The sequence below is a fragment of the Chenopodium album genome, chromosome 25 (assembly GCF_948465745.1).
Source record: "Chenopodium album chromosome 25, dcCheAlbu1.1, whole genome shotgun sequence".
Lineage (NCBI taxonomy): Eukaryota > Viridiplantae > Streptophyta > Magnoliopsida > Caryophyllales > Amaranthaceae > Chenopodium > Chenopodium album.
In genome coordinates, this window is record NC_137858.1 from 11,412,144 (window position 1) to 11,436,430 (window position 24,287).

The window sequence follows — 24,287 nt, forward strand, 5'->3', positions numbered from 1 at the left end:
GAATTAAAACTATATAATATATACTTTTTAATTTTTGCCTAAACTGTGCATTAATTCATTCTTTGAAAACTTTATTTAGTATTTCAGAGTTCTGGATGTTGTTGTTGATGTTGTTGTTGTCTTGTTGATGTTGTTGTTGTTGTTGTTGTTGTTGATGCTGTTTTGTTTCTAAGACGTTTCAGATCGATTGAACGACAAAATACATCTAGGCAAAGAGAAGGATTTTATTTGCTTCATAGCTTATCTTGGAAAGCACCCCCAAATCCATTACTAAGGTAAATTAAATACTACAATCCCTTAATTAAATTGAAGAGTAATGGAGTTATTATAACATACCAATGATATTATGGTATATTAGGCCCTTGCATCAGATAATTAGTTCTCATTTGTTACTTAATAAGAATATGTAATTTTCGTTAAAAAAAGTAAATAAATAAAATTGATGTTTAAAGATTAGGTTTTTCCAAAAAAAATTTATTTTTTGGCTCTCTTCTAAATTCTAAAGATAGTCCCTACTGAACTTCTTCAATCTAACAATAATCAATAAGCAATTAATTAAATAAAAGAAGGGTGCTCAATTGATTAATTAGTAAAAAAACAATTTTGTACAAGTCGATCAAAACCCTAAATAGCAACATAATCCAACCAATTAAATGAATCCTTTATGCTTGAGAGAATATCAAGTATTTTGAAACTGAGTAAGTATATAGATCAATGTATTATTGTATTATCTATAAAAAAAAAAGTAGATTAATACGACCGGATCATCACTAAGATTAACCATTGAGATACACTTTAACGATTGCAAAGAATGACATTGTGTATAATTTCTTAACATAATATCTTAATCCACAAAGATAGTTTAGCATGCAATGATATGCTATTAACAATTATAACAAGAGATTTATACCAAAAAAAAAAAAAAAAGTTGATTCCCTAGCTATATTTTCAAGTATTACACTTCAATCCAACATTGCTTTTTTTTTAAAAAAAAAAAAAAAAAATTTATTTTTTAATTTTTTAATTTTTTAATTTTTTTATGTTACTCACTTTAGTGAATGAGAATTTTAAAATTATTAGGCAAATAATAATAAAGGATAAAGTGTAACACTTAAAAAAATGTAAAGAGTAAATATACTCCGTAAAATAGTTTATTTTTTAGAGGAAATGATATTTGGATCAAGTATTGCATCATAGCTAACACCATGGCATTGTGGCCACCAAACCATAAACTTAACATAACAGGAAAAAAAAATTTATAAGGAAAGATCAGACAATAATGTATTTGGATCAAGTATTCCATGAATAAGTATGCCCCTCAAAAAAAAAAAAAAAAATCAAAGTCAACCCTAAGCAGATAATGTAGAAATAATATTTTTCTATGTTTCAACTTGCAATTTGCAAACACAACCAACATTTTTTTTATATATATGTTATGTTTTGAGGGAAAGAGGAGAAACATTTAAATCACTCATATCGATCAAATAATTCCATCTTCTTTAATTGACAATCAAAAATTAAAATCAATAATTTATAAATTAAAAAAAAAAAAAAAAAGGGGATTCGATAAATCATGTCAACTCATGATGTGGAGCAGCCTTTGATACCAAGCACCCAACTTCAGCAAACTCCAAATTCACAACAAGTAATCTCTTAATTTTCTCTTGTTTATTGTATTTATTGATCAAAATGTCTTGTTTATTTTTGATCCGCGCGTTTTAATATATAACACGTACTTAATTCTACTTTATATATTAGTTACATTTACGTTTTCTTCTAAACAACTAAAATCAAATCTTGTCTATGTTAATGTAATGTACACGAGTTTGTCGTGTTTAAAAAATTCTGATTTGGGGCTTTAATAAGTCACAACTTGATTGAAACTTTTTGAACCCGCGAAATAATACAGGAACATACAATACAAGAAGAAGATGTGAAGTTGGAGAAAAGCTATTTTGAGATAATGGGATTGTGTTGTTCATCAGAAGTTCCATTGATTGAGTCAATTGTTAAGCCATTAAATGGTGTCAAGGACATTTCTGTTGTTGTACCTACCAAGACTTTGACGGTTGTCCATGATATTCGCATCATTTCTCCTTCTCAAATCGGTATGTATTTTTTATTTTCATTTGCAAGGATATATAAAGATTGCTAATTTTAATTATTAATCATCTACATTATGATGATGATAATAATATTAAGTTTTTTTTTTTTTTTTTTAACAATTGTTTTGTTATTTCTATGATGTGCTACGAGTAAATAGGGAAATTGAGATTTTCGTGAATTTATCAACAACTTTTTCATCATTGTGGGCTTCATAATTAAACAAATTTGATTTATTTATGAAAATGTCATGTGAGAAAACAAAATTTGAAGAGAAGAGGGCCGAAGTAATGAAGTGGTCTTGATTCTTCCTATATTTTTCTTTTAGAAAATAAATTTATTACTAATTGGAAGGAGTAAAAGTCCACGTTTCACTATATTTGGATTTAATTTATATGACATGAACTCCAATTAGTAGCTCTTGTATCAAACGGTCTGACTAAATGGTTTTTTTTTTTTTTTTTTGGTCATATAAGTTCAATTTAAGTGTTGATTTTTGTAGCACTAGTGAACATTTTTTAAAACTCTTAACTAGACACGGCCTCAGACAATGCCTCGCTACATACACTTCATATTTCATTTCTCCTCAATCGTTGTCATACGTATTAGATTTATACATGCACTTCATATTGGATAACTAGATTTATCCAATATTTTCAGTATTTGATTCGATACAAAAATATTGACTAAAAAAAATTACTAGATAGAGTGACACTTTGGATTTATTTGTATACTATATAGTCTATATTATGGTCAGCTTCTTTTAGGTAAATAACAATTGAGCTTGTTTGTATTTTATAATTAATGTTGTTGTCAATTTGTCATAGGTCGTTACCATTATAAATTTAATACGTAGTATATACTTTAATTTGTACTTCTTAATTTCTTATATATGTACTTAATATTTTAAAACACAAATCTTTAGGTGCAGCCTTCCCCTTATATCATTATGATTTTCATTCTTCCTTTTCATGGTCGTTTTCAATTCCTTGGTGTAAATGGTACGGTGTCTTAGACCAAGTATGTGAAAATTTGTTCTCTTTCTCCTTAGTTTTAATCTTATAAGGTTTAGACACGCATATTAAGTGTAACTGTGTAAATAGTCTAAAAATATACATTATGTCACAAACTATTTTGTTAAACTTAATGTATCATAAATAAGTAGAATAGAACATAATCTTACTCTCTTTGTCCCTATTTACAACGTAACATATGTAGTGAGCTAGTATATCATCATCACCTAACACTCCTCCTCCCTTATATCGGTGTTGGGTGTTTCAGTACAAGCATTGAATCAAGCACGACTAGAAGCAAGTGTTCGACCTCGAGGAGAAGCCAACTATACCAAGAAATGGCCAGGGAAGTGGAATATAACATGTGGTGTATTGCTTCTGTTGTCATTATTGAAATATGTGTACCAACCTATGCAATGGTTAGCCATTGTTGCTGTCCTTATTGGAGTTCCAAACATTATTTGGAGAAGCATTGCATCTATCAGAAATCTTACTCTCAATATTAATGTCATAGTTCTTATTGCAGGTAATTAGTTTATCTTTTACCTCTTGCTTCTTGTATCATGTAGCTCTAGAATGGCTCGCATTTGGTTGAGGCCTAGGAATATGTTTTATACTCTATCAAAGAAAACTCAAGATCCATTTCTGAGGTTATATTGTTTGGTAATGTGCAGTTGGAGGAACAATAGCTCTGCAAGATTACACTGATGCAGCTATAATCGTCTTCCTGTACAATATAGCTCAGTGGCTCGAGTCAAGAGCTAGTTACAAGGTATGGTTTCTCTCCTATATGAACTTTCATCCGTACCTTTTGATTTATATAAGTTGTTGATTTGAGTTGTATACATCGTGTTGTAATTTTGTAGGCTATGTCTGTTATGTCATCTCTGACAAGCATGACACCCCTGAAAGCAACACTGGCTGATTCTGGTAAACAAGTTGATGTCACAAGTGTGAATCTAGGAACCATTATTGCAGTTAAAGCAGGCGAAGTTATTCCTATTGATGGAGTTGTTGTGGAGGGGAAATCTGAAGTGGATGAAAAGGCATTGACCGGTGAATCTTTTCCTGTAATTAAAGAAATTGGCTCTACTGCTTTGGCTGGCACTATCAATTTAAACGGTCTGTTATAAGGGTGAAAATTTGAGACGTTTAGGTGGTTTGTTTTAGACTATTTTCGTTACTTCTTAACTTTGTTTGTTGCCTGTTGAAATCTCTCTAGGCTATATCGGTGTAAGAACTACAATGTTAGCCGAAAATTGTTTGGTGGCAAGGATGGTGAATCTTGTAGAAGAGGCTCAGAGTAGGAAAGCAAGAATCCAGACATTTATCGAGAATTGTACAAAATGGTACATTCCTGGTAAGTAACAGATCAAATCTAACACATCAACAATGTTTTGTGTCTGTTAGTTTGAGAATTTCCAATTTTCTTACTAATATTGCTGCTTAGTTGTTTTGCAGTTGTTGTTCTGATATCAGCTGGTGTTGCTGTAACTCCTATTGTCTTACAAAGCAGTGATAAAACGCGCTGGTTTCATCTAGCCTTAGTTGTATTGGTGAGTGCATGTCCTTGTGCACTAGTAATCTCTACACCAGTCACAATTTTCTGTGCTCTTTCAAAAGCCGCGACAGCAGGGCTTCTCTTCAAAGGTGGAGATTACCTTGAGCTTCTTGCTAAAGTTAAGACTGTCGCCTTTGATAAAACCGGGACAATCACAACAGGAGAATTTTCTGTCACACACTTTCAGTCCCTGCACGAAACAGTCAGCATCGAGAAATTACTCTTCTGGTTAGTCTCTAGCCCAACACATTCAACTAGTACTCACTTTCTTCAATTCATTTCTGATTGCTTTATACATTGTCAGGATTTCGAGCATTGAGAGTAAATCGAGCCATCCAATGGCAGCAGCACTTGTCAACTATGCTGCATCACATTCTATCAAACCAATTCCTGAAATGGTGGAGGAATTTCAGAACTATCCAGGAGAAGGGATATATGGAAAAATTGAGGGAGAACATATCTACATTGGGAATTATAGAATATCTCTAAGAGCAGGATGTACAGAAAGTGAGCGCGATTTTTTTTTTTTATTGAACTCGAAACAGCTTAGATTAAACTATAATCTACAGAGCTGTTGTTTAATCACTGATTTTCTGCTGCTTATATTCAGAATATGACAATGAGCTACATAAGATGGAAGGAAAAGCGAGTGGATTTATATACATGGGAGCAACTCTGGTTGGAACCTTTGCTCTATCCGACAATTGTCGGTCTGGAGCCATGGAAGCAATCAAAGAGCTAAAGGAATGCGGTATCAGAACAGTTATGCTAACTGGTGATAATCATGCTGCAGCGCAACAGGTGCAATATCAAGTATGTACAAGAACACCCCATTTTATCTCCTTGATAAACAAAATTCGTTTATCAAATGACAAAACTGTAAATAAGTCAACAATTTTGCCTTATCATCACGGCATATTTGTAAATAAATCAATGATAAAGATTAATTGTATGCAGCTAGAGGACGCGCTTGACATAGTTCACGCGCAGCTACTACCAGAAGACAAGGCTAGAATCATTGAGGAACTGAAGAAGGATGGAGTAGTTGCAATGGTAGGAGATGGAATAAACGATGCACTTGCTTTAGCAACAACTGATATCGGAATATCAATGGGGATATCAGGTTCTGCACTCGCAATGGAGACAGGACATGTAATTCTGATGTCAAACGACATCAGAAAGATACCAGAAGCAATTAGAATATCAAAGAAAGCATCTACAAAAATCGTTGAGAATGTGATCATATCATTTTCGACAAAGGGATTAGTCCTTGCATTAGCCATTGCTGGCTACTCAATGCTGTTAGTTGCTGTTGTGACTGATGTTGGGACATGCCTGCTTGTGATACTCAACAGTATGCTGATTCTACGAGGGGCTGACGAGTACAAGAAGCCGAGTATTAAAGTTGTTCAGAATAAGTCTTGCTGTGATAAAACTGCTAAGGGTGAAGTTAAGTGCCAAAGTTCAGTTAGCAAGAAGGCGATTCAACCGAGTATTGAGAAGGCAAAGGAGGTGAAAAAAGGGTGCTGTGCTAAGAAAACTTGTGCTGCTAAGATGGAAGGGAAATTGGAGAAAAAGGATAGCGCGAATAAGGTTGGATATTGTAAGAGATCAGCTTCAAATTGTAGTAATGGGAAGTGCAAATCTTCTAGTGGGTGTAGTCAGTTTGGTGCAAGTAGTTCACTTGATGTTGTGATTGTATAGATAGATGTTAATCCTTGGGTTGGGAAACTTGTAAGCTGATCTGAAAACTTGAGAACAGAGAGGTGTAATGATACATGAATTTTATCGGTTTGTTAAGGGAAATTCACTGTTTCTCATATTGAAACGAAATTTGTTTCTCAGGGGGGCATTTCGTGAATAAATCCAACTATTTTTTTTTTAAAATTAATTTTTTTTTTGGCTCCAAAATTGAATAAAGTTGAATAAAACTGTTGGTTTATTTATGAAAATATCATGTGAGTTTGGAGTTAGATCTTTCTCATGAGTCATGATGATTGTAACTGAAACTTTAATTTTTTTTCAAGTCTATTTTATGGAAGAAACCATAATCCAGTTTCTACTTACTAATATTTAGATATATAACAATTGAATTTATGTATAAAAATATGTGATTAATTAACCACGTGTCAAGTAATTTGAAACGGAAGAAATAGATTACATGGTGCATACATAGGATGTGGTTGATCCAAGGCGTGCGGTGGTCGGTGAGTATGACACGAACGCGTATATAGGAAATGATAGCTTTGTGGAAATGTGCATATGCCCAACTTTATCCAAATAAGCTAAGATCGATGTCAGATGACTATCTTAGCGGTGGAACTCAAGCATACTTGGGACGCCCTAGGTTATCCTACACCTTTTTTTTTTTTTTTTTTTTTTTTTTTTTTTTGGGTACAATCGGATTACAACACTAAGTTTCATGAGAATCAAACTCTTTCTACTAAAAAAGACACCAAGCATGTATGTCATTTTGAACTAGAGCATTATTATTATGAATTGAAGTATAAAAACCGAAGAATAGAGCTTAAATTTTAGTTATTTATTATTTTTTTTGTTTGATGACTCATGATACTTGATCATCGTCTATAAATGGTTTTTTTTTTTTTTATTTTATTTTTTTTATGTTTTAAACGATTCACCCTTTGGGCTAATTCGGATTCGGGATTAGTTTTGGGTGGTTAGGTTCTAGTTCCCTCCCAATTGTTATTGCCGGAGATCGTACACGAGTCTTCCCTACCAAGTGTAGTCCTTATTACCATTACATCAACAACCAATTGGTATCGTCTATATATGTAAAATTAAACTTAGAAAAAGAAGTTTGAAACAAGAAATTACGTTGAACGCAAGTGTTAAAATGTTGATTTTACTTTTTTTTTTTTTTTTTTTTGAATAGAAAATGTTGATTTTACTTCATAAGTTTATTCTTAGTGTATTCTTTTTTTGACAAATTATTCTTAGTGTATTCAATAATTAAGGAGGTTTATAATAAAAATAAAATTAGAAATAAAACTTTTTATTGAGCTGAGGGTGAAATTAAAAGGAAGTATAACTTGGAAAAACAGCCTTTATTCAGCATTCGATTATGAGATGCATGCATTGATGGAGATGTATAAGCTCCATTGTACTATGCGTTTAGCAATATAATGCTACAAGAGAAATCTATGTAGCCATTTAAGACTAGCCATATCTATCAGACACGCAAATATCTTAATCGATCCAACGTTGCCGATCGGAAAATCATGATTTAATTTGATCAAGTTAAAGGCTGTAGAAGAGAAGTTTAAGACGCACGCAGCTTGGCACTACCTTTCATATATATATACATGTCTATGAACGACATGTATGTGTGTATGTCGTCAACAATGAAATATGAAAGGTGGTGCCAAGCTTCGTGTGCCCTAAACTCTTCTCTTCCTACGTATTCTCTCTCTTTTTGTTTCTTAGTAAGATTTCATGCATAAAGAATATGAAAAGGAAGACCCAAATAACCATTTATATAGCCAACTAGCTAGCACAAGTATACTTATGCATTTCTTTTGGAAATAAAAACAATAGCCCAATAGGTGTCATCGTATATGCATTACTAGTGTTATTAGCATTGGCATATATTCACCAACAAATCCATTGATTTAACAATAATTTTTTTTTTTTTTTTTTTTTTTTTTTTTTTTTTTTTTTTTGTCGGTGACATTATCAAAATCTTGATGAGCATAAGCACGCACGCACTCTTATGAGGGAACACGAGTTCGCGATAGAGAAAAGTGTGACTAAGCTATATGATTATTTACAAGTTTAGTAAGGTTTTACTCTAAATAAGAAGTGATAAGTAATCATGTTAATATATATGTTGCTTATTGCGCATTGATTTTATTGCTATGTAGAACAGTACAATTCACATATTCGACTTATAACTGACAAAATAGTTGTTTTGGCCAAAATCTGCTCGCTAGATTCGACCAGGTTCTATAGGACAACAACTAGATTAAAAAATATGCAAATGATAGCGTAGGTTCAATTAATGAGGGTAGATAACCTACGAAAGATGAACAAAGGGGAAAGAGGAAAAGAGACACAAGATGATGACGCATAAAACCCCAGGAATAAGGGTAAAAACTGCGGGTGGCGTTGAGTCCACCAATCTACTAGTTTGAGAATGAATTACAGGTACAATACAGGTTGTTTTGTGACTAAGAATGAACCTGTAATTTAGTGCTAATTATTAACTGCTATAGAATATAATGCCTAAGGCTCGTATCTTTCCTTTTTACAATGGTCTTCCATCCTATTTATAATAGGGGAGTCTTTTGAAGTCTTGTAACAACTTCCTTGATGGTTCAGCTACGAGATTCATGCCATGTTCTCTTTGTGTTTATCCTTTGTCTTTTGACTTGTTCTTTGTTGCTGGTTAGTTGGAGGATAGTGGGAGTGTCTTCCATGAAAATAGGAGAAGTTATTTGATTCCTTGATTTGGTCTTCAATGAATGTGGACTGATTTGCGGTGTAGATACATTTAACATTTCCGATTGACTTATTCCTGGTGGGAAATATCTCCTCCTTGATTGTAGGAAAGCTTATAACAACTTTGACTTCATTCAAACTTGGATTCTCTTAGAATATTCCTTGAAAATATCTTTGTTTGATTTTATTTAAGACCTAGAACCAAGTAGCTGATCACGTAGCAATCTGTAACCTGCGACCTAGCAACCTGTGACCTGGCGACCTAGCAACCTGTGACCTGCGATTTAGCAACCTGCAGTCATCTAAACCTGTAGTAAAATTTTAGGCACAACAATAGTGAACATATTTATCCATTTCAGACAAATTTTCCAAATATTAAATGCCCTTCTTTTGGGCCACGACTTATTTAGTTATTTCATTTTGCCAACATCGATAGAGAGTAGGCCTACAGTCAAGCATGATAGTATTTCATCCTATATTGACATTGTAATATAGAAATACACACTATATATTACTTAGTACTCCCTCCCTTTTTAAATACTTGTTTCATTTCTCCATGCGCGGAGTTTTAGGAGAAATTGGAGAAAGTATTAAAATATGGAGGTAGTGGGGTGGTTGAGAAAATAAAAAATTGTAAAAAGTAAAAATAGTGGAAGAATAGGAGGAAAGATAATACAGTATTATGTTGGGTCTACAACGTGTGATAAATAAATTAAATACTCTAAAAGCTTTCCATAAAAGAAATGGAACAAGTATTTAAAATCGGCCGAAGAAAAGGAAAATGGAGCAAGAATTAAAAAATGGATGGAGTAACACACAAAGTGCGCCTTAAAGCTCTAAATAGGGTGTCAATTCGGATGATCGGATCGGGACTGATATGGTCGGGTCGAGTCGGGTAAATTTTTAAAGTTAAGTCATATTAAATTATTATGTCCACACGAGTGCAAATCTGAATCGGATATTTTTTAAATCGGGTCGGATGTGCTTTTGACACCTCTGGCTCTAAACTTGCAGTATTGCACATATGTCCTTTTTGTCAATATCTAAAAAGGGAAGTTTGACAACTAATAAAATCTAAAATATAATGGAGTATAGGTCTAAAGGAGTAAAGCAGTTGGGCCATTTGTATTGCATAACAATGGCGTAATGTGCATGCAGATGCGAATTACGTGCGGCCCTCAGAGCTGCAGACTGCATCACAGATTTCTGTGGACAGGCCTTGCAGCTCAATTCTGTGGGCGTGGGCCTTGTGGCACGTATAGGAAAACATGGACCGGTGTCATTGCCAATTTCTCCCAAATAAGCTATCAATAGTTTCTAGCGGTATACATATTCCTTCTGGTTTTCTTATTCTACTAGATAGAGTATATAAATTAATTATGCGCTTCAATCAACAACTTATGATTAGTTTGTACTTGTATACTCTTTTACGTTCCCTCGTATTAAATTCTTTTAAGCTTAAAATGTGATTGCACCATGAACAATACATTTGATAAATTGTAAATGGTTAATTATTATGAGAAAAAGAAGAAAAAAAAAACAAAAACTCAATTTTATAGAAAAACACTACACTTTATAGTGAGAAAAAAAACTTTTCCTAAGAACTCCCTTGAAAAAGGTTAATTATCATGTTCAAGTAGGGTCCCTAGCTATACACCACTACTTGTATGTGCATCCGCCATTGCCCCTTCGTTCCTGAAAGAAGGTCACATTTGTGTTTTTAGGCATTTTCTTTTAATCATTACATTTCAACTATTTTTAGTTTTTGTAACGATTAGATATTTTTTCTTTACTTTTTATATCCCATTAAATCATTGCAAATAATATGAAACGGAGTTAATATTTTCAATACATATTTATACCTTAATTTTCCTAAAAACTCTCTCAAATACATTATTATATTCATTGTTTTCTCCTAGCCATAGGATTAGTTTGAACAGCTACCAAAAAATTATATTTTGAACATTAAAAATAAATAATTATATTAAATATTACTATAGTAAAAAAAAAAAACAAAAAAGTTGATATTATAAAATTATATTACTCGTAATACTTATTCAATATTTTTTACATAATATTATTTGTTTTTTAATGTATTAATAAAAAATAATAATCAAAATTAGTAGTTCATATATAAATGGTGTAAAAACTTTATTCACTCGGCCATTTTGGAATGGAGAAGAATTGAATATATCTTGACTATAATAGTGGGCAGGGGACACCGATCGTTTCGACATATAGGCACTATCTAGACAGTTGGAGTAGTGTAAGCAATTACCCGCAAACAGGGGCGGACCCACGAAGGAACAAGGGGGGACCATTGTCCCCCCACTTTCGGAAAAAAAAAACAGAGGAAAAAAAAATTTAGGAAAAAAAAATAAAACTGGGAAAATAGTTATATAAAATTGAGTGTAAGAATTATCAAGAAGTTTGCCTTAGCTAAGTTGGTAGTGGGCTAGAAACAATATATAAGGGGCCCAATTTCAGGTTTACCTAGATCAAGGTTCGAATCCCCCTTGTAACATTAATTTTTTTTTTTAGGGGTGTTAAAGGGGTTTTCACTTCCATCATGTTTCATCCTGATCCTGATTGCCTTCTTGTAAGTGCTAACAATTTTGACTTTGTGAATTAATTACTTGAGTTTGGTATTTGGGGTGATTTTATTTTTTTTTGCTATCTAGGATATTTGTTGTGTGCATTGGTCCATTTTGTAGAGTGTGCTGATATATATGTTCATTGTTTTATTATTTATTGGGTTTGTTTTTTTATTTGTTAATTTTTTTTTTTTTACCCAATAATATGGTGACACGTGGATATGATAGGCCCCACTAACGAATTTATGGACAGAATCAAGGTTCGAATCCCCCTTGTAACATTAAGTTTTTTTTTTTTAGGGGTGTTAAAGGGGTTTTCACTTCCATCATGTTTCATCCTGATCCTGATTGCCTTCTTGTAAGTGCTAACAATTTTGACTTTGTGAATTAATTACTTGAGTTTGGTATTTGGGGTGATTTTTTTTTTTTTTTGCTATCTAGGATATTTGTTGTGTGCATTGGTCCATTTTGTAGAGTGTGCTGATATATATGTTCATTGTTTTATTATTTATTGGGTTTGTTTTTTTATTTGTTAATTTATTTTTTTTACCCAATAATATGGTGACACGTGGATATGATAGGCCCCACTAACGAATTTATGGACAGAATCCGTTAGTTGGCGGTGATGGTGGTAAAAGTCAATTTTCATTTTTTTATGTGGTGATAAAATAAAACTTTTTTTTTATGGAGGTGGTAAAAGCAATTAAGTTGTTTTTTAGAGGTGGTAAAAATAAAAAAAATTCCTTTATTTTAACCAAACCACTCGACTACTCCCTTATTCCTATTTCCCAACCACGAGGCACGAACCACCACCCACGCGGCCACGAGTCACGGACTGCAACGAGCATCTTCGGCAAATGTTTGCTAAGAAATTAACATCACAAGATAATATGGCATTCGAATCCCCCTTGTAACATCATTCCTTTTTTTTTTGGGTATTTTATTTCAACCATACCACTCGACTACTCCCTTATTCCTATTTCCCAACCAAACCCAAATTACTTGTATTGTATACCCATTTTTTTTAAAATAGGTTGATGTTAGTTGAATTATCGAAATTGTCCCCCCATTGTCAAATTTCTAGGTCCGCCACTGCCCGCAAAGTTGACACAAGAGAATTTAATGCCGGTTCATGGCTCATATAAGACTCTTCCATGGTGACTTGAAACTCCCTATAGTGTTTTGTTCTTTACCCCATCAACCAACCAAGGTTACTCCATGTGGTTTTTTCATTAACAATCGAATTGATCGTATATTTTATTCACCTGATTTTTACTCATTTATTCTTAACGGTTGAAATAATTTAAAATTACTGAACTTATCAAAAAATTTGTATTCTAGTTATAAATTGAATTTGGATAACCCTTATTAGCTCTTATAAAATAATTTGGAACTAACTTACCTTTATCAGACTATTTGAACTTTTTTTTTTTTTTTGATAATTTAAAATGTAGATGAACAGACGATAAACTAAATTAAAATTTGGATATTAAGACGATTCAATGATGGTGGCAATTCGGATAGATCTGATATACAGGTGTTCAATAATAGAAAGTACAAACGACATAAATCTAGTACATGCCAAGTATAATCTTTACGTACATGCACCCTAGACTGATTTATGAACCTCATCTACTAAAGATAATGCCTATATGAGAGACACAATTGGTCAGCTAACATGTGATACACATACAGAAAAATGAAAAACACTAAATTAAAGGTGCCTTTAAAATGAAAGGGTAACTTAAAATTAATCAATCATATATTATATGCATGTACATGAACAAGACATAAAATTTAAGATGCATATATTTCTCCTAGATGCCTTATATCTAGGGTTCAGACATTGTATGTCTTAGGGGGATGAACCGCTGCAACTTGCATCTTCATGTATGTTTTTCAGTTCTCATGATTGCACAAATTAATAAAAATTGATCTTAGATGGTGTACAAAATCTAGACAATCTTTCTGTTGGGTACTTGGGTGGCCACTTCTACAATTCATGTACTTCTACTAAGTACTTCAATCAGAACAGGCCCGTAAAATAATGTTATTTTCTGTAGATGTTAATGGTTGACAACTGATGATCATTCTTATTTAAATCCACGGCAATATGTAGAATTCTTATGGGGGGAAATCATTCTAATTGAATATTCATGCACATGATTCATGTGTTTAGCAAAATTGTTTCACCAAGCTCCCTCAGTCTCTTCTAATTGACAATAGGGACCAAGTCCATGATTAGTTTCTTGAGCAGACCCACAACCCCTTCCGATGGTCCTCTAGAAGTATGGTGGTGAGGCGGCCGATATAATCAAGATTAAGCTAGACCTATACCGGGTTAAGCTGAAAAAGAGAAGAGATGATCATAAGCTGTTTAAAGTAGTTGACTGAATGATTGACTAGGCAAGTAATTAGAAGAGACTGAGGGAGCTTGAACTAGACCAGCACTATTTCTACATCCTAACATCTTAATAGTCATATTTGTTAAATTAAATAAAGGTGAATCAAACAAAGTCTTAGTTGCATGTACATGCATACTAATTAATTAGTTACGTGGTTGATGGCTAAAAAAAAAAAAATAACTTCAAGAAACATTATAATTAAAGAAGTTGATAAAAAAAAATTAAAAAAAAAAATATTACATTGTTTTCACAACAATATAATTCCTTAATGTGACGGACTTAAAATAGCTATGTGGTGATGAATACCTTTATTTTTAAACATAAGAAACGAGTATTCTGCAAGGTTAAATTAGTGCTAATATATTGATGAGATTATGATTACCAGCTAGTGAAGCTCTAGATTGATACTACATACTCAATTACTCATACTAGTAAAAATGATATGATTGAATTATGTCTCACTATCAATTGAATATGAAGTCTTGAGAGAAGACTCCCTTAATCTTCTTTGTGTATTTTTCTTAGAAAAAACAATTAATTTAAGTATTGTTTCACCATATTCTTTTTTCCCGTCAAAAAAAAAAAAAAAAAAAAGAATATGATGAAACGATACTTAAAATTAATTGTTGCATTATGGGGTGATTAACATAACTTAATAGAAGCTTCTTGCGTGAGAGCCACTATAATTACAACCTATGTAGGACTTGAACCTACATCTCTGTGCAACAGCACATTGCTCTACCATTTGAGCTAATAGGCTTTTAAAAACTTCTATGGTAAAACTTCTATAAAACTAACATTAGAAGAATCAACATAAACGTAGATATCCTAGAATAACAAAGACAAGTGACAATAAGCTTTGACCATCATGCACCAACAATTGCAGAGAATTGTACCCATTATACCTTTAATGATAAGACTTCATTACTGTTAAACGAATTGATTGTAATTTCAAGATACTACAATATTTTCAAAAACCATCACCAATCTACAAACAAATTGAATGACATTATACTAACAAATTAAAGAAGGGAGTACACATATATGGTTAGATCTACCTTACATGCATTTCCATCATAAGATCTACAAATTAAAGGTCACTTTATGGTAAATAATTCATATAATGTTGCACATTAGACATGACAATAATAAAGCTACCTAGGAACAGAATTGAACTTTCGTTCTAGCAAGGTAACTCCATCTACATAGCACAATTAAGAGACAAAAAACACCAAATCAAACCCTAGCTTCATCAAATAAACTTCAACTTATAAGCAGAACACTTAAATTGATATTCATATTCACCTTACCAAAAAGCTACAAGAAAAAATGAGTTATTAAGTATGCAGCAATAACAAAGAGTAGTGTTATTTTGATTAAGCATAAAATGTTTTCATTATTCAATTTCAATGTATTCTAATCCTGAGATATCAAGATAGTATCTTTCCATCCTTTATATCTTATGTTTCCTAGCATATTACGAAAATAGAATTTGAAAAGGTATAAAATTTGGACTACTCTTGAGGTGAGTCTTCAAAAACCAAACTCTACTCAAAACTCTATTTTTGTGGGTCCATTTGTATATTCTCCCACTTGGCATATATTTGTTGGCCACCAAAACTATAGAGCATTTTATTTTTTAATGAATAAGTAAGTCACGAGTTGAGTCTTGGGATAAAGTAAAAAAGTATACAAAGTCAGAATTAGTGGAAAGCTGACGTAGCAGAGTTTGAAGTGTACTGAGTCTTAGGGATACTTACCCTCGGTTCGAGGATTGATTTTTTTATATACTCCCGGTAGTACTACCTAGAGTTATGTACTCCCTCTCACATTAATTGCTCATTTAACATTGCTCATTTGATGAAACGAGTAATGCAAAATGAGCAATTTTTATTCTTGAAGTAAACCGCAATTACTCTCTCAATTTGGATTAGTTGTGTTTTTGTTAGTCAATGTTCCATGTAATATATTGTTTGTTCTATTGCATAAAGGTACAAACCCTTTTTTATTTGTGTTACTCTTGTCATGTAAGAGCAATTGTGAATTCCAAAATATATGCAACAATTGAATATGAAGTCTTGAGAGAAGACTCCCTTAATCTTCTTTGTGTATTTTTCTTTTAAAAAAAAAAATGATGAAACGATAATTAATCAACATTAACTGTTGGATTATAGGGTGATTAACATAACTAAATAATATAGAAGCTTCTTGCGTGAAAGTCAATCCCTCCTTTTATCTCCCAATAGCCAAGGATGCCTTACATTGAACACATGAATAAAAATTAGGTACGTACTTGATGAAATTCAAAACAACGGCCATTAATCTTTGCAAGGGGTGGCCAAATAAACTTGAGTGAACATGGGAATAACTCAATCCCCAAATCTTGGTCTTCACATAAATAACTTCCATCTCATTATCTTCTTCTTATGGGAGAAGTAATCCAACGACTTTTTAAGTTGGTTATTTATATAATACTCATTTTTTTAGTTGTGAAACGGTCAATGTTTATCATAAAGTGGGCCCCATACCAGTGATTCTAGCCGAAATAATAAAAGTGACCGTGTTATTTAAACTTTTTACATGTTTGTGGTTTATTTTTCAAAATAAAAGTTAAATTGATAGTTATTTGCAAAACAGGTGTTTTAAGTGGCTGTTGTTGACAAAATTTCCTACTTTCAATAAAAAAATAAAAATAAAAAAAGTCATTTTGAGTTAGAGAAGAGACAATGTGGTAAACTAATGTATTTATGTTGTAATATCAAATCTGTGTCAAAATTTGAACGAACTAATAGAGATTGGATTATGTCGATCTTAATTTGATGTATTCTTGCATTATTTCTAAGAATATATGCATCAAAATCGTTTTCGAGATACTTGTTAATAAGTTAGTTCATGAAATGATTAATCGGTTACACCCCTACAAAGATTTTAGATACTAATTTGATCTGACTAGGTGAGAGTTGGAGCTAGAAATTTCCAATATCTTCATAAACGATACTCCTAATCCACTAATTAAGGCCTAATAATTTCTCAAATAATATAAGTATAACATCTTGAAATATGAAAGTATCCCTCGAAAAACTTAATTGTAGCTAAACAATATGATACGCATCGCCTTTTTCTTGATTACATTATATAATAATGGACCTCCTGCCAGATTATAAACCAACCTTCATAATAGCTTGTTATAGGCCCACAAGCCCAACACCCCTTCTAGCGTGTCTATATGTGCATTTTTTTTTTTAGAGGTTAGAAGTGTCTATATGCATTTTGGGCAATCTTTCATACAAGATATAAGTTTATCAATTATGTAATGCAAGTAATTATTAAGAATTTCTTGTGGCCTGATCTATTTTATTTTGGTCATTTTATGTGCATTTAATAATGATAATAATAATTTTGTCAAAAAAAAAAATAATGATAATAATCTCGCCAAAAAATAATAATAATGTAGGAAACAATTATTTTGAGTTCGATTGGTTAAAGTCTATTTATTATCATTTTTTTATTAGTGTTTTAAAATGATCACTTTGATTTATTAGTTCTTATTCTTCAACTATGCGATTGATTTTCTTATTTTAATAGATGAATAAATTAATAGTAATTCACAATAATATTGTAGTTGGGTCATAATTTTGTCATTATTAAATTTCGAGTTGTGATAAATTAATTTATAAAATGAGTCAAATTTTCCAAGTATATCTCTAGATACACATACTTTAGTCAATTACAATCATACAGATGCATTTGTCTCTAGAAGTCTAGATCCACTCAACTCTCAAATGAGAAATAACACATTAACACCGCTAGTTTAATTGCTCTTAGAACAAAATATACATAAACTTTATGTTAGATGTAACATTTTGTTGTACACGTACACCCATATCCGCTTGTATGTAAGAATTTGTACACATTTAATCTTTTCAAATTGCAATATTCACTACTTTTTTTTTGTAGTGAATTCTGTGTAATAACACAACCTAATGCTTGTCCAAAAACACATCATTATATTGTCAAGAAATGCTAAAATTAGCCAGCTAATAACCACTCATATTTTAGACAATTTCTGTAACACTTTCGTGGGAAAATTAGTTAATCATTTGCAACTTGAAAATTTTGACTCATCACCTTATTATTATTAATAATATTATTGATCTTTCAACATTATTAATGGCCATTTCATTACCTTACAATATCACTTTGTTTTCACTCTTTCTTTTCTCGAAACATGAAGCATGCCACTTTGATTATTTTATTACTGTTAATCACCTTTCTAATTAAATCTCTAATCTAGCTTAACCATAATCACTTTTTTTTAAACCTTATACGTGTATAAGCAACGGTTGACAGTTGGGAACGTTTCTCGAGGCAAATAATGGATTAGTTTAATCTAAGGTTAATTAGTTTCCTTAATTTGACTCTGCAATGTGTCTATCTTATAACTCCTATGTCGTACAAATCACATGCACTTTTGATTCAAAGTACTATTGTAGGACAATAATCAGTTAATCACTCCTATTATATTCATGTTTTATGTACTTTGGTTGTAGCTAGCTAGTTTTATTTTATAAATAATTGTTTTTACATAGGCTTGATGTGCATTACAAACTAAAACACGCGTTAATAGTAAAACTAATACCAATACAAACACGCGTTTATAGTAAAGCAAAAAAGAGATTGTAATGTTAATTACAAATTAGCTATTTAACAATTTGATTGATGGAAATTTATTGCATTGATGGTTTTGATTAACTGGTTGTATTAGGCGTTTGTACACAAAGGGTTTAGTAAATCTTGTAGTTGTTTTTGTTATTTGAACAAATAATATAATATGATGCATAAGTACTAGAATAGGGTTATAAATTGTGATATAAATTTGATTTTCAAAAAAAAAAAAATTGTGATATAAATTTTAGTATGTAACTACTTCGTATAACACAAATTAATTAAAGTTGTTATTTGGCTAAAATAATTTCACAACTATATAGCATAAAAATCTCATATTTTCCAGCAATATATTTAAGGGTTCAACACAACCAGCTCATAACCTTTTATGTAGGTCAAATCAGCTCTCTTTGATCAAAATTCTCTTTACCAAACAAAACCTTAGCCGATTTTAATTATAAGCCAATGATGAGCATTAACGTAAAATTTCAATGACCTATTTAAATCAACTATAGTGCATTCCGGTGTTGAAAATAAAGCTCGACTTACTAACTTATAATATGAATTCTAACTAGTATTTTACCTGGTTAAATTCTTAAGGATAACACAAAACCTAAAATCAAATCTTGTATACATTATTATCTTACGACTCTATTAATACAAAAACAAATACAGTAAATTAAGAAGGCAAAACCACATATCCAATACATGCAAATCTAAGAGTTAAATATACAGCAGAGTTTTAGTATAAATGTCTTAAAAGGACAAGGCAAGTGCTTACAGTACAACTGTATAAGTACAACTAGTATCAGGCAACCACACCGTGAATTATTATTCTTCCACTATATTTATTTTTTAAACAAAATTAAATCCCAAATAAAACAAATTTCAACCGATGGATTTTCTATTTCCTAAATATAGTAATTATCTGGCGGTGATAATACTGCCACGTCTCCAATAATGTTTCTACTTATTTGGGCAAATCATAGTTAACAGCATCAGAAGGTTACAATAGTGCCAACTGTGCCAATTATCTTACATTTAAGAATATTATTCACATTTTGTCGGACGGCTAATGTATTATTATTGGTTCATAATATAATATAGAGCTATAACTCTAATTTTGGATTTTGAAATGATTATAGTATGTATTAACTTTCACCGATTAAAATTGAGGCGGTCTATTTATCTCTATTATATAAGTCAACTCTTGAGAAGTTTGGTGTCTGCCTAAAATATCTAAGATGTTACTTAAAATATCTAATATGCTTGTCATCAATTGAGATGCTCTTAGACGCATTTTATTTTGATTATAAAAGAGATAACTTTCATTTTGTTTCTAATATGTGTGACAATTAAATGTTGGAGAATTTAGAGTATTTAGTTGATTATTATTCATGTTATGTTAAGTTTAAGTCATTTGGTTAAGGTGTCATGACTTAGACAACATATGATTAAGGTAGTAGTATACAACTAATCAAGACAAATGAACAAAGTGGCTAATTCGTCACTATTATTGCAACCGTTACTACTTACGGTTTCAATTTTGATTTCTATTGATCTAGTTGGACGTTTACATACGTAATGCATTATAACTTAGTTTATTAATGCATTGCTTAATGCATCTTTTAACATTTGGTGTTTGATGCGTTGATTTTGTATGTCTTAATACATTATTCAATGCTTAACTTAAAGCATTGTTTAATGTATGGGTTAATGCATTGTTACGTTTATTACGTTTGAAAATGCAATGACATACTAAGCTACTATCTTATATATATATGAGAAACTCCTCATAGGATGAATGAAGGTTGAGAGATAAAAATATAATTTCTATCTTATCACTTTGGCATAGAGAGTTATTATCAGTTGTTCATTTTCACAAAATCACAAACACTTTTATACATTGAATTGCTATTATCCTACAAGTGATGGTAATTGTTCTTCGTTGTATTTCCTAAGTAATTTCCGTGATACCCGGTTGTAGTATAGGGTCGGAATTATACTTTTGGGAAAGTGATCCCGTTCACGCCTCGAAGGTTTTTCCAATAATTTCATTTCCATTCTTTGTGACCCTTGTTTACTAGAAAATCCCCAACATTAAATCCGAACCAGAGTAGTAGTAGGCGTGTTCAATTCTTATGGATAATTAACAAACTAATTGTAGGAAGATAATGGGTTGACAAAGTAGACAAAGATTGATGATGACTTTTTATGTTACTAACTGTTGGTTTTATGGCTCAAAAGTGTTCTAATTACTTGGCCCTCCTACTATGCCGACAATTAAGTTATCTTAATTAATTAGTTAATAAGTGTTGATATTCAAAAAGCAAACCTCCCATGTGTTAAAAGTCAATTAGGAGGCGTGGAGTTTATCTTAATTTAGAATATTTTTTAATTTGGTGGTCAACATGAATTAGGGCTATATTAGAGTATTAGTCGGTAGAATTTTGATTTCTAAGCAAACACAAATCATATGAGCAAAAGCTAAAGGCTTTGAAAGTAAGAAACTTTTGTGCAATCTTTAGATGGTACAACTTTGGTTTGGTAAAATCACATATTAAACAAAACCAAAAAAAAAAAAAAAAAAAAAAAAGAAAAAAAAGAAAAAAAGTGCTATTATTGTTACATCAAATCTTCATTTTAAACCATGGCTACAAAAATAAATTAAACAACTAAACGTAGTGTCATTGCATCTACAATATGGGCGATATTCTCATAAAGAAAGGGTAGCTATTTTCATAAACGATGTGGTAAAATTCCATATATTATACTATTGTGTTCAAAAAGTTCCATATTAGTGTTATCATTACTAAAACTTTTTTTTTTTTTTAATTTTGAAACATCATTACTAAAACTAATGCATCATTAAATACATTATACAAGTAATATATTATGAGTACTATGAACTAGTAGATGACTGTTTGTACCATTTAATAATATTATATTGAAAAGTCAAAACTTCAAATTGCATCAACTTCCCGTCAAAATAGATTGCATATTCCTATTGCAAGTATGAAACCATAACAATAACAAATGAAATCTTCGACGTTTTTACTAATTATATGTTCATTGATGAAGATTTTAAAGTAGTACTCTAATCTAGATTATTGTGCAAACTAAAACAAGGATAGTAATTGTTTCAAAGTTTTCACCATTCATTAGCTTGATTAGTAAGCTTACACGTCTTTTATTCTCTAAACACGCTTATACAAAGTATTCCGTACTACGAAATATTTTGCAATACATTTAATAAAGTAAAATCTTTTTCCTTATCTAAATATTAGACATATGCTATTACTCAAAAGTTCTAATAAACAAAATATTTTCTTTTATAGTCTTATACGAGTATATATTTGTTTTCTTGACTCACTTTTCAATCAACATTTTTCATCTTATACTTTAATGGACAACTTTTAAAAGGTTTGGAAATTGGGACTATACTAGCTACGGAGTAATACATACTGATATACCATATAGTTTGACAATCAAGTTTTTATATTCTTTTAAACAAATAACATTGCCTCATCAATGACACTAAATTGACTATGCTTTAGTTATAACTAACCAAGTAAGCGTGTACTAGTAGCATTGACCTAACTATAATTTGCTTTATGTAATTAATATAACTAATAATTACTGTAACTCCTAATTAAGGCCTCACAGTTCATATCACTTCAAAAAAGAAATAATTTTTTTTTTTATAATGAAAAGAGCTATGATTGACTAATAATCCCACTTTTTGGGAAGAAATTTAGCATTATAAATAGCCTCTACCTCCACCCATATTCTAACACACAGCATAGCAAGCTTAAGAAAAACATAATATCATACACAGCTTTTTCTCTTGCTCTATTTCTTTCTCTTAACATATCTTCTACATTCACAATGGGGGTTCCCGTGTACGATTTTTCGAAGCTTGATGGCGAAGAGAGGGCTGCTACCATGGCTCAGATCCATAATGGATGTGAAGAATGGGGTTTCTTCCAGGTACTTTATTGCACAAATATTTGTTTTACAGTATATTTTTGATGATTTTGTTATGTTGTTTAGGCCTTAAAAAGAGTTTGCTGAAAAATATGGAGCTGATTTTTCTTGCAGTTGGTGAACCATGGGATTCCAGAGGAGCTTCTGGAGAGAGTTAAGAAAATCAGCTCTGACTGTTACAAGTTCGAACGAGAAGAAGAGTTCAAGAAGTCGAAGCCTGTGACAATGCTGAATGAGATCGTCGAGAGCAAAAGTGAAAAGAAATTGGATGATGTTGATTGGGAAGATGTCTTCCTTCTTACTGATGACAATGAATGGCCATCAAAACTTCCTGGATTCAAGTAAGTAGATTTCTTTATTCCTCTGCAAAAAATAATTCTTGGGTTTTCAGAAACATAATTCTAGCAGTCTATACTGGTCCAATTTAATAGCATAAAAATGCATCTAAGCTTGACAAAGATCTTCAAATCTCGGAAATTTTTAATCATCCCTTAAATGGATATAATTATTGTGTGTTACATTATTAATTATGTAGCTATGATATTTAATAATATCAACAATCATGTGTATGACAGGGAGACAATGACAGAGTACAGAGCAGAACTGAAGAAACTTGCAGAAAAATTGATGGATATAATGGATGAGAATCTTGGTCTGCCAAAAGGCTACATCAAGGCGGCCTTCAATGGTGGAGAATCTAGTGAAGGAGTGGATGAGGCCGCCTTCTTTGGCACCAAGGTGAGCCACTACCCACCCTGCCCCCACCCTGAGCTTGTGACAGGCCTGCGAGCCCACACAGATGCCGGTGGGGTGATCCTGCTCTTCCAAGACGACATAGTTGGTGGTCTACAGATGCTTAAAGATGGAGAATGGATTGAAGTTCAGCCTGTCCCAAATGCCATAGTCATCAATACAGGAGATCAGATTGAGGTCCTAAGCAATGGAAGGTACAAGAGTGCCTGGCATCGGGTTTTGCCTAATCTTGAAGGGACTAGGCGGTCCATTGCCTCGTTCTACAACCCATCCTACAAGGCATCAATTGCACCAGCCCCACAGCTCGTCAAGGAGGTCAAGGAAGAGGAAGAGGTGGAGAAATCTCCCAAGGAAAGTGTCAAGTATCCAAGGTTTCTGTTTGGAGACTACATGTCTGTTTACACAGAACAGAAGTTCCTGCCTAAAGAGCCCAGGTTCCTAGCTGTTAAGGCTGTGTAAATTTTCTCTATTTTAACTTCAAGCACATAATATAACTGTTGGAACACAAAGTTCCATCAGTAATTTTTTAATTTTTATTTCTTTTTTTGTGTTTTTTCAAAGCATTCTACCCTCTAATTGTGGGTTGGTGGATGTCTTTGAAGTAGTATGGTGTTAAGAAGTTGGATTAATGTAATCCTTATTGTGTAATCTAGACTTCTTTTTTAATTTTTTGCGGTATCAGTAATCCTGACTTATTATCGCTGCTTATTAGTTATTACGTGCAGAGTAATTATGTTCATGTTTG

The 24,287-nt window shown here is 31.9% G+C and overlaps 2 protein-coding genes across 2 annotated transcripts; both read left to right on the forward strand.

The window, feature by feature from the left end:
• The first annotated feature begins 1,310 nt into the window (after positions 1-1,310).
• On the forward strand, positions 1,311-6,515 carry LOC145613525 (putative inactive cadmium/zinc-transporting ATPase HMA3). Its single transcript, XM_081668641.1, has 10 exons — positions 1,311-1,645; positions 1,910-2,108; positions 3,385-3,642; positions 3,791-3,888; positions 3,983-4,238; positions 4,339-4,476; positions 4,578-4,905; positions 4,982-5,184; positions 5,288-5,490; positions 5,635-6,515. Exons 1-10 carry the CDS (start codon positions 1,574-1,576, stop codon positions 6,379-6,381), a joined length of 2,502 nt encoding a protein of 833 aa, XP_081524767.1. The 5' UTR covers positions 1,311-1,573; the 3' UTR covers positions 6,382-6,515.
• Positions 6,516-22,652: 16,137 nt separating this feature from the next.
• On the forward strand, positions 22,653-24,220 carry LOC145614275 (1-aminocyclopropane-1-carboxylate oxidase 5-like). Its single transcript, XM_081669301.1, has 3 exons — positions 22,653-22,792; positions 22,904-23,130; positions 23,365-24,220. Exons 1-3 carry the CDS (start codon positions 22,691-22,693, stop codon positions 23,999-24,001), a joined length of 966 nt encoding a protein of 321 aa, XP_081525427.1. The 5' UTR covers positions 22,653-22,690; the 3' UTR covers positions 24,002-24,220.
• Positions 24,221-24,287: the final 67 nt, after the last annotated feature.

Coding starts and splice junctions, on each gene's coding strand:
- LOC145613525 (XM_081668641.1), top strand. CDS start 1,574: ATGTCAACTCATGATGTGGAGCAGCCTTTGATACCAAGCACCCAACTT. Junction 3,643..3,790: donor TGTCATAGTTCTTATTGCAG/GTAATTAGTTTA, acceptor GGTAATGTGCAG/TTGGAGGAACAATAGCTCTG. Junction 3,889..3,982: donor AGTCAAGAGCTAGTTACAAG/GTATGGTTTCTC, acceptor GTAATTTTGTAG/GCTATGTCTGTTATGTCATC.
- LOC145614275 (XM_081669301.1), top strand. CDS start 22,691: ATGGGGGTTCCCGTGTACGATTTTTCGAAGCTTGATGGCGAAGAGAGG. Junction 22,793..22,903: donor AAGAATGGGGTTTCTTCCAG/GTACTTTATTGC, acceptor TTTTTCTTGCAG/TTGGTGAACCATGGGATTCC. Junction 23,131..23,364: donor TCAAAACTTCCTGGATTCAA/GTAAGTAGATTT, acceptor TGTGTATGACAG/GGAGACAATGACAGAGTACA.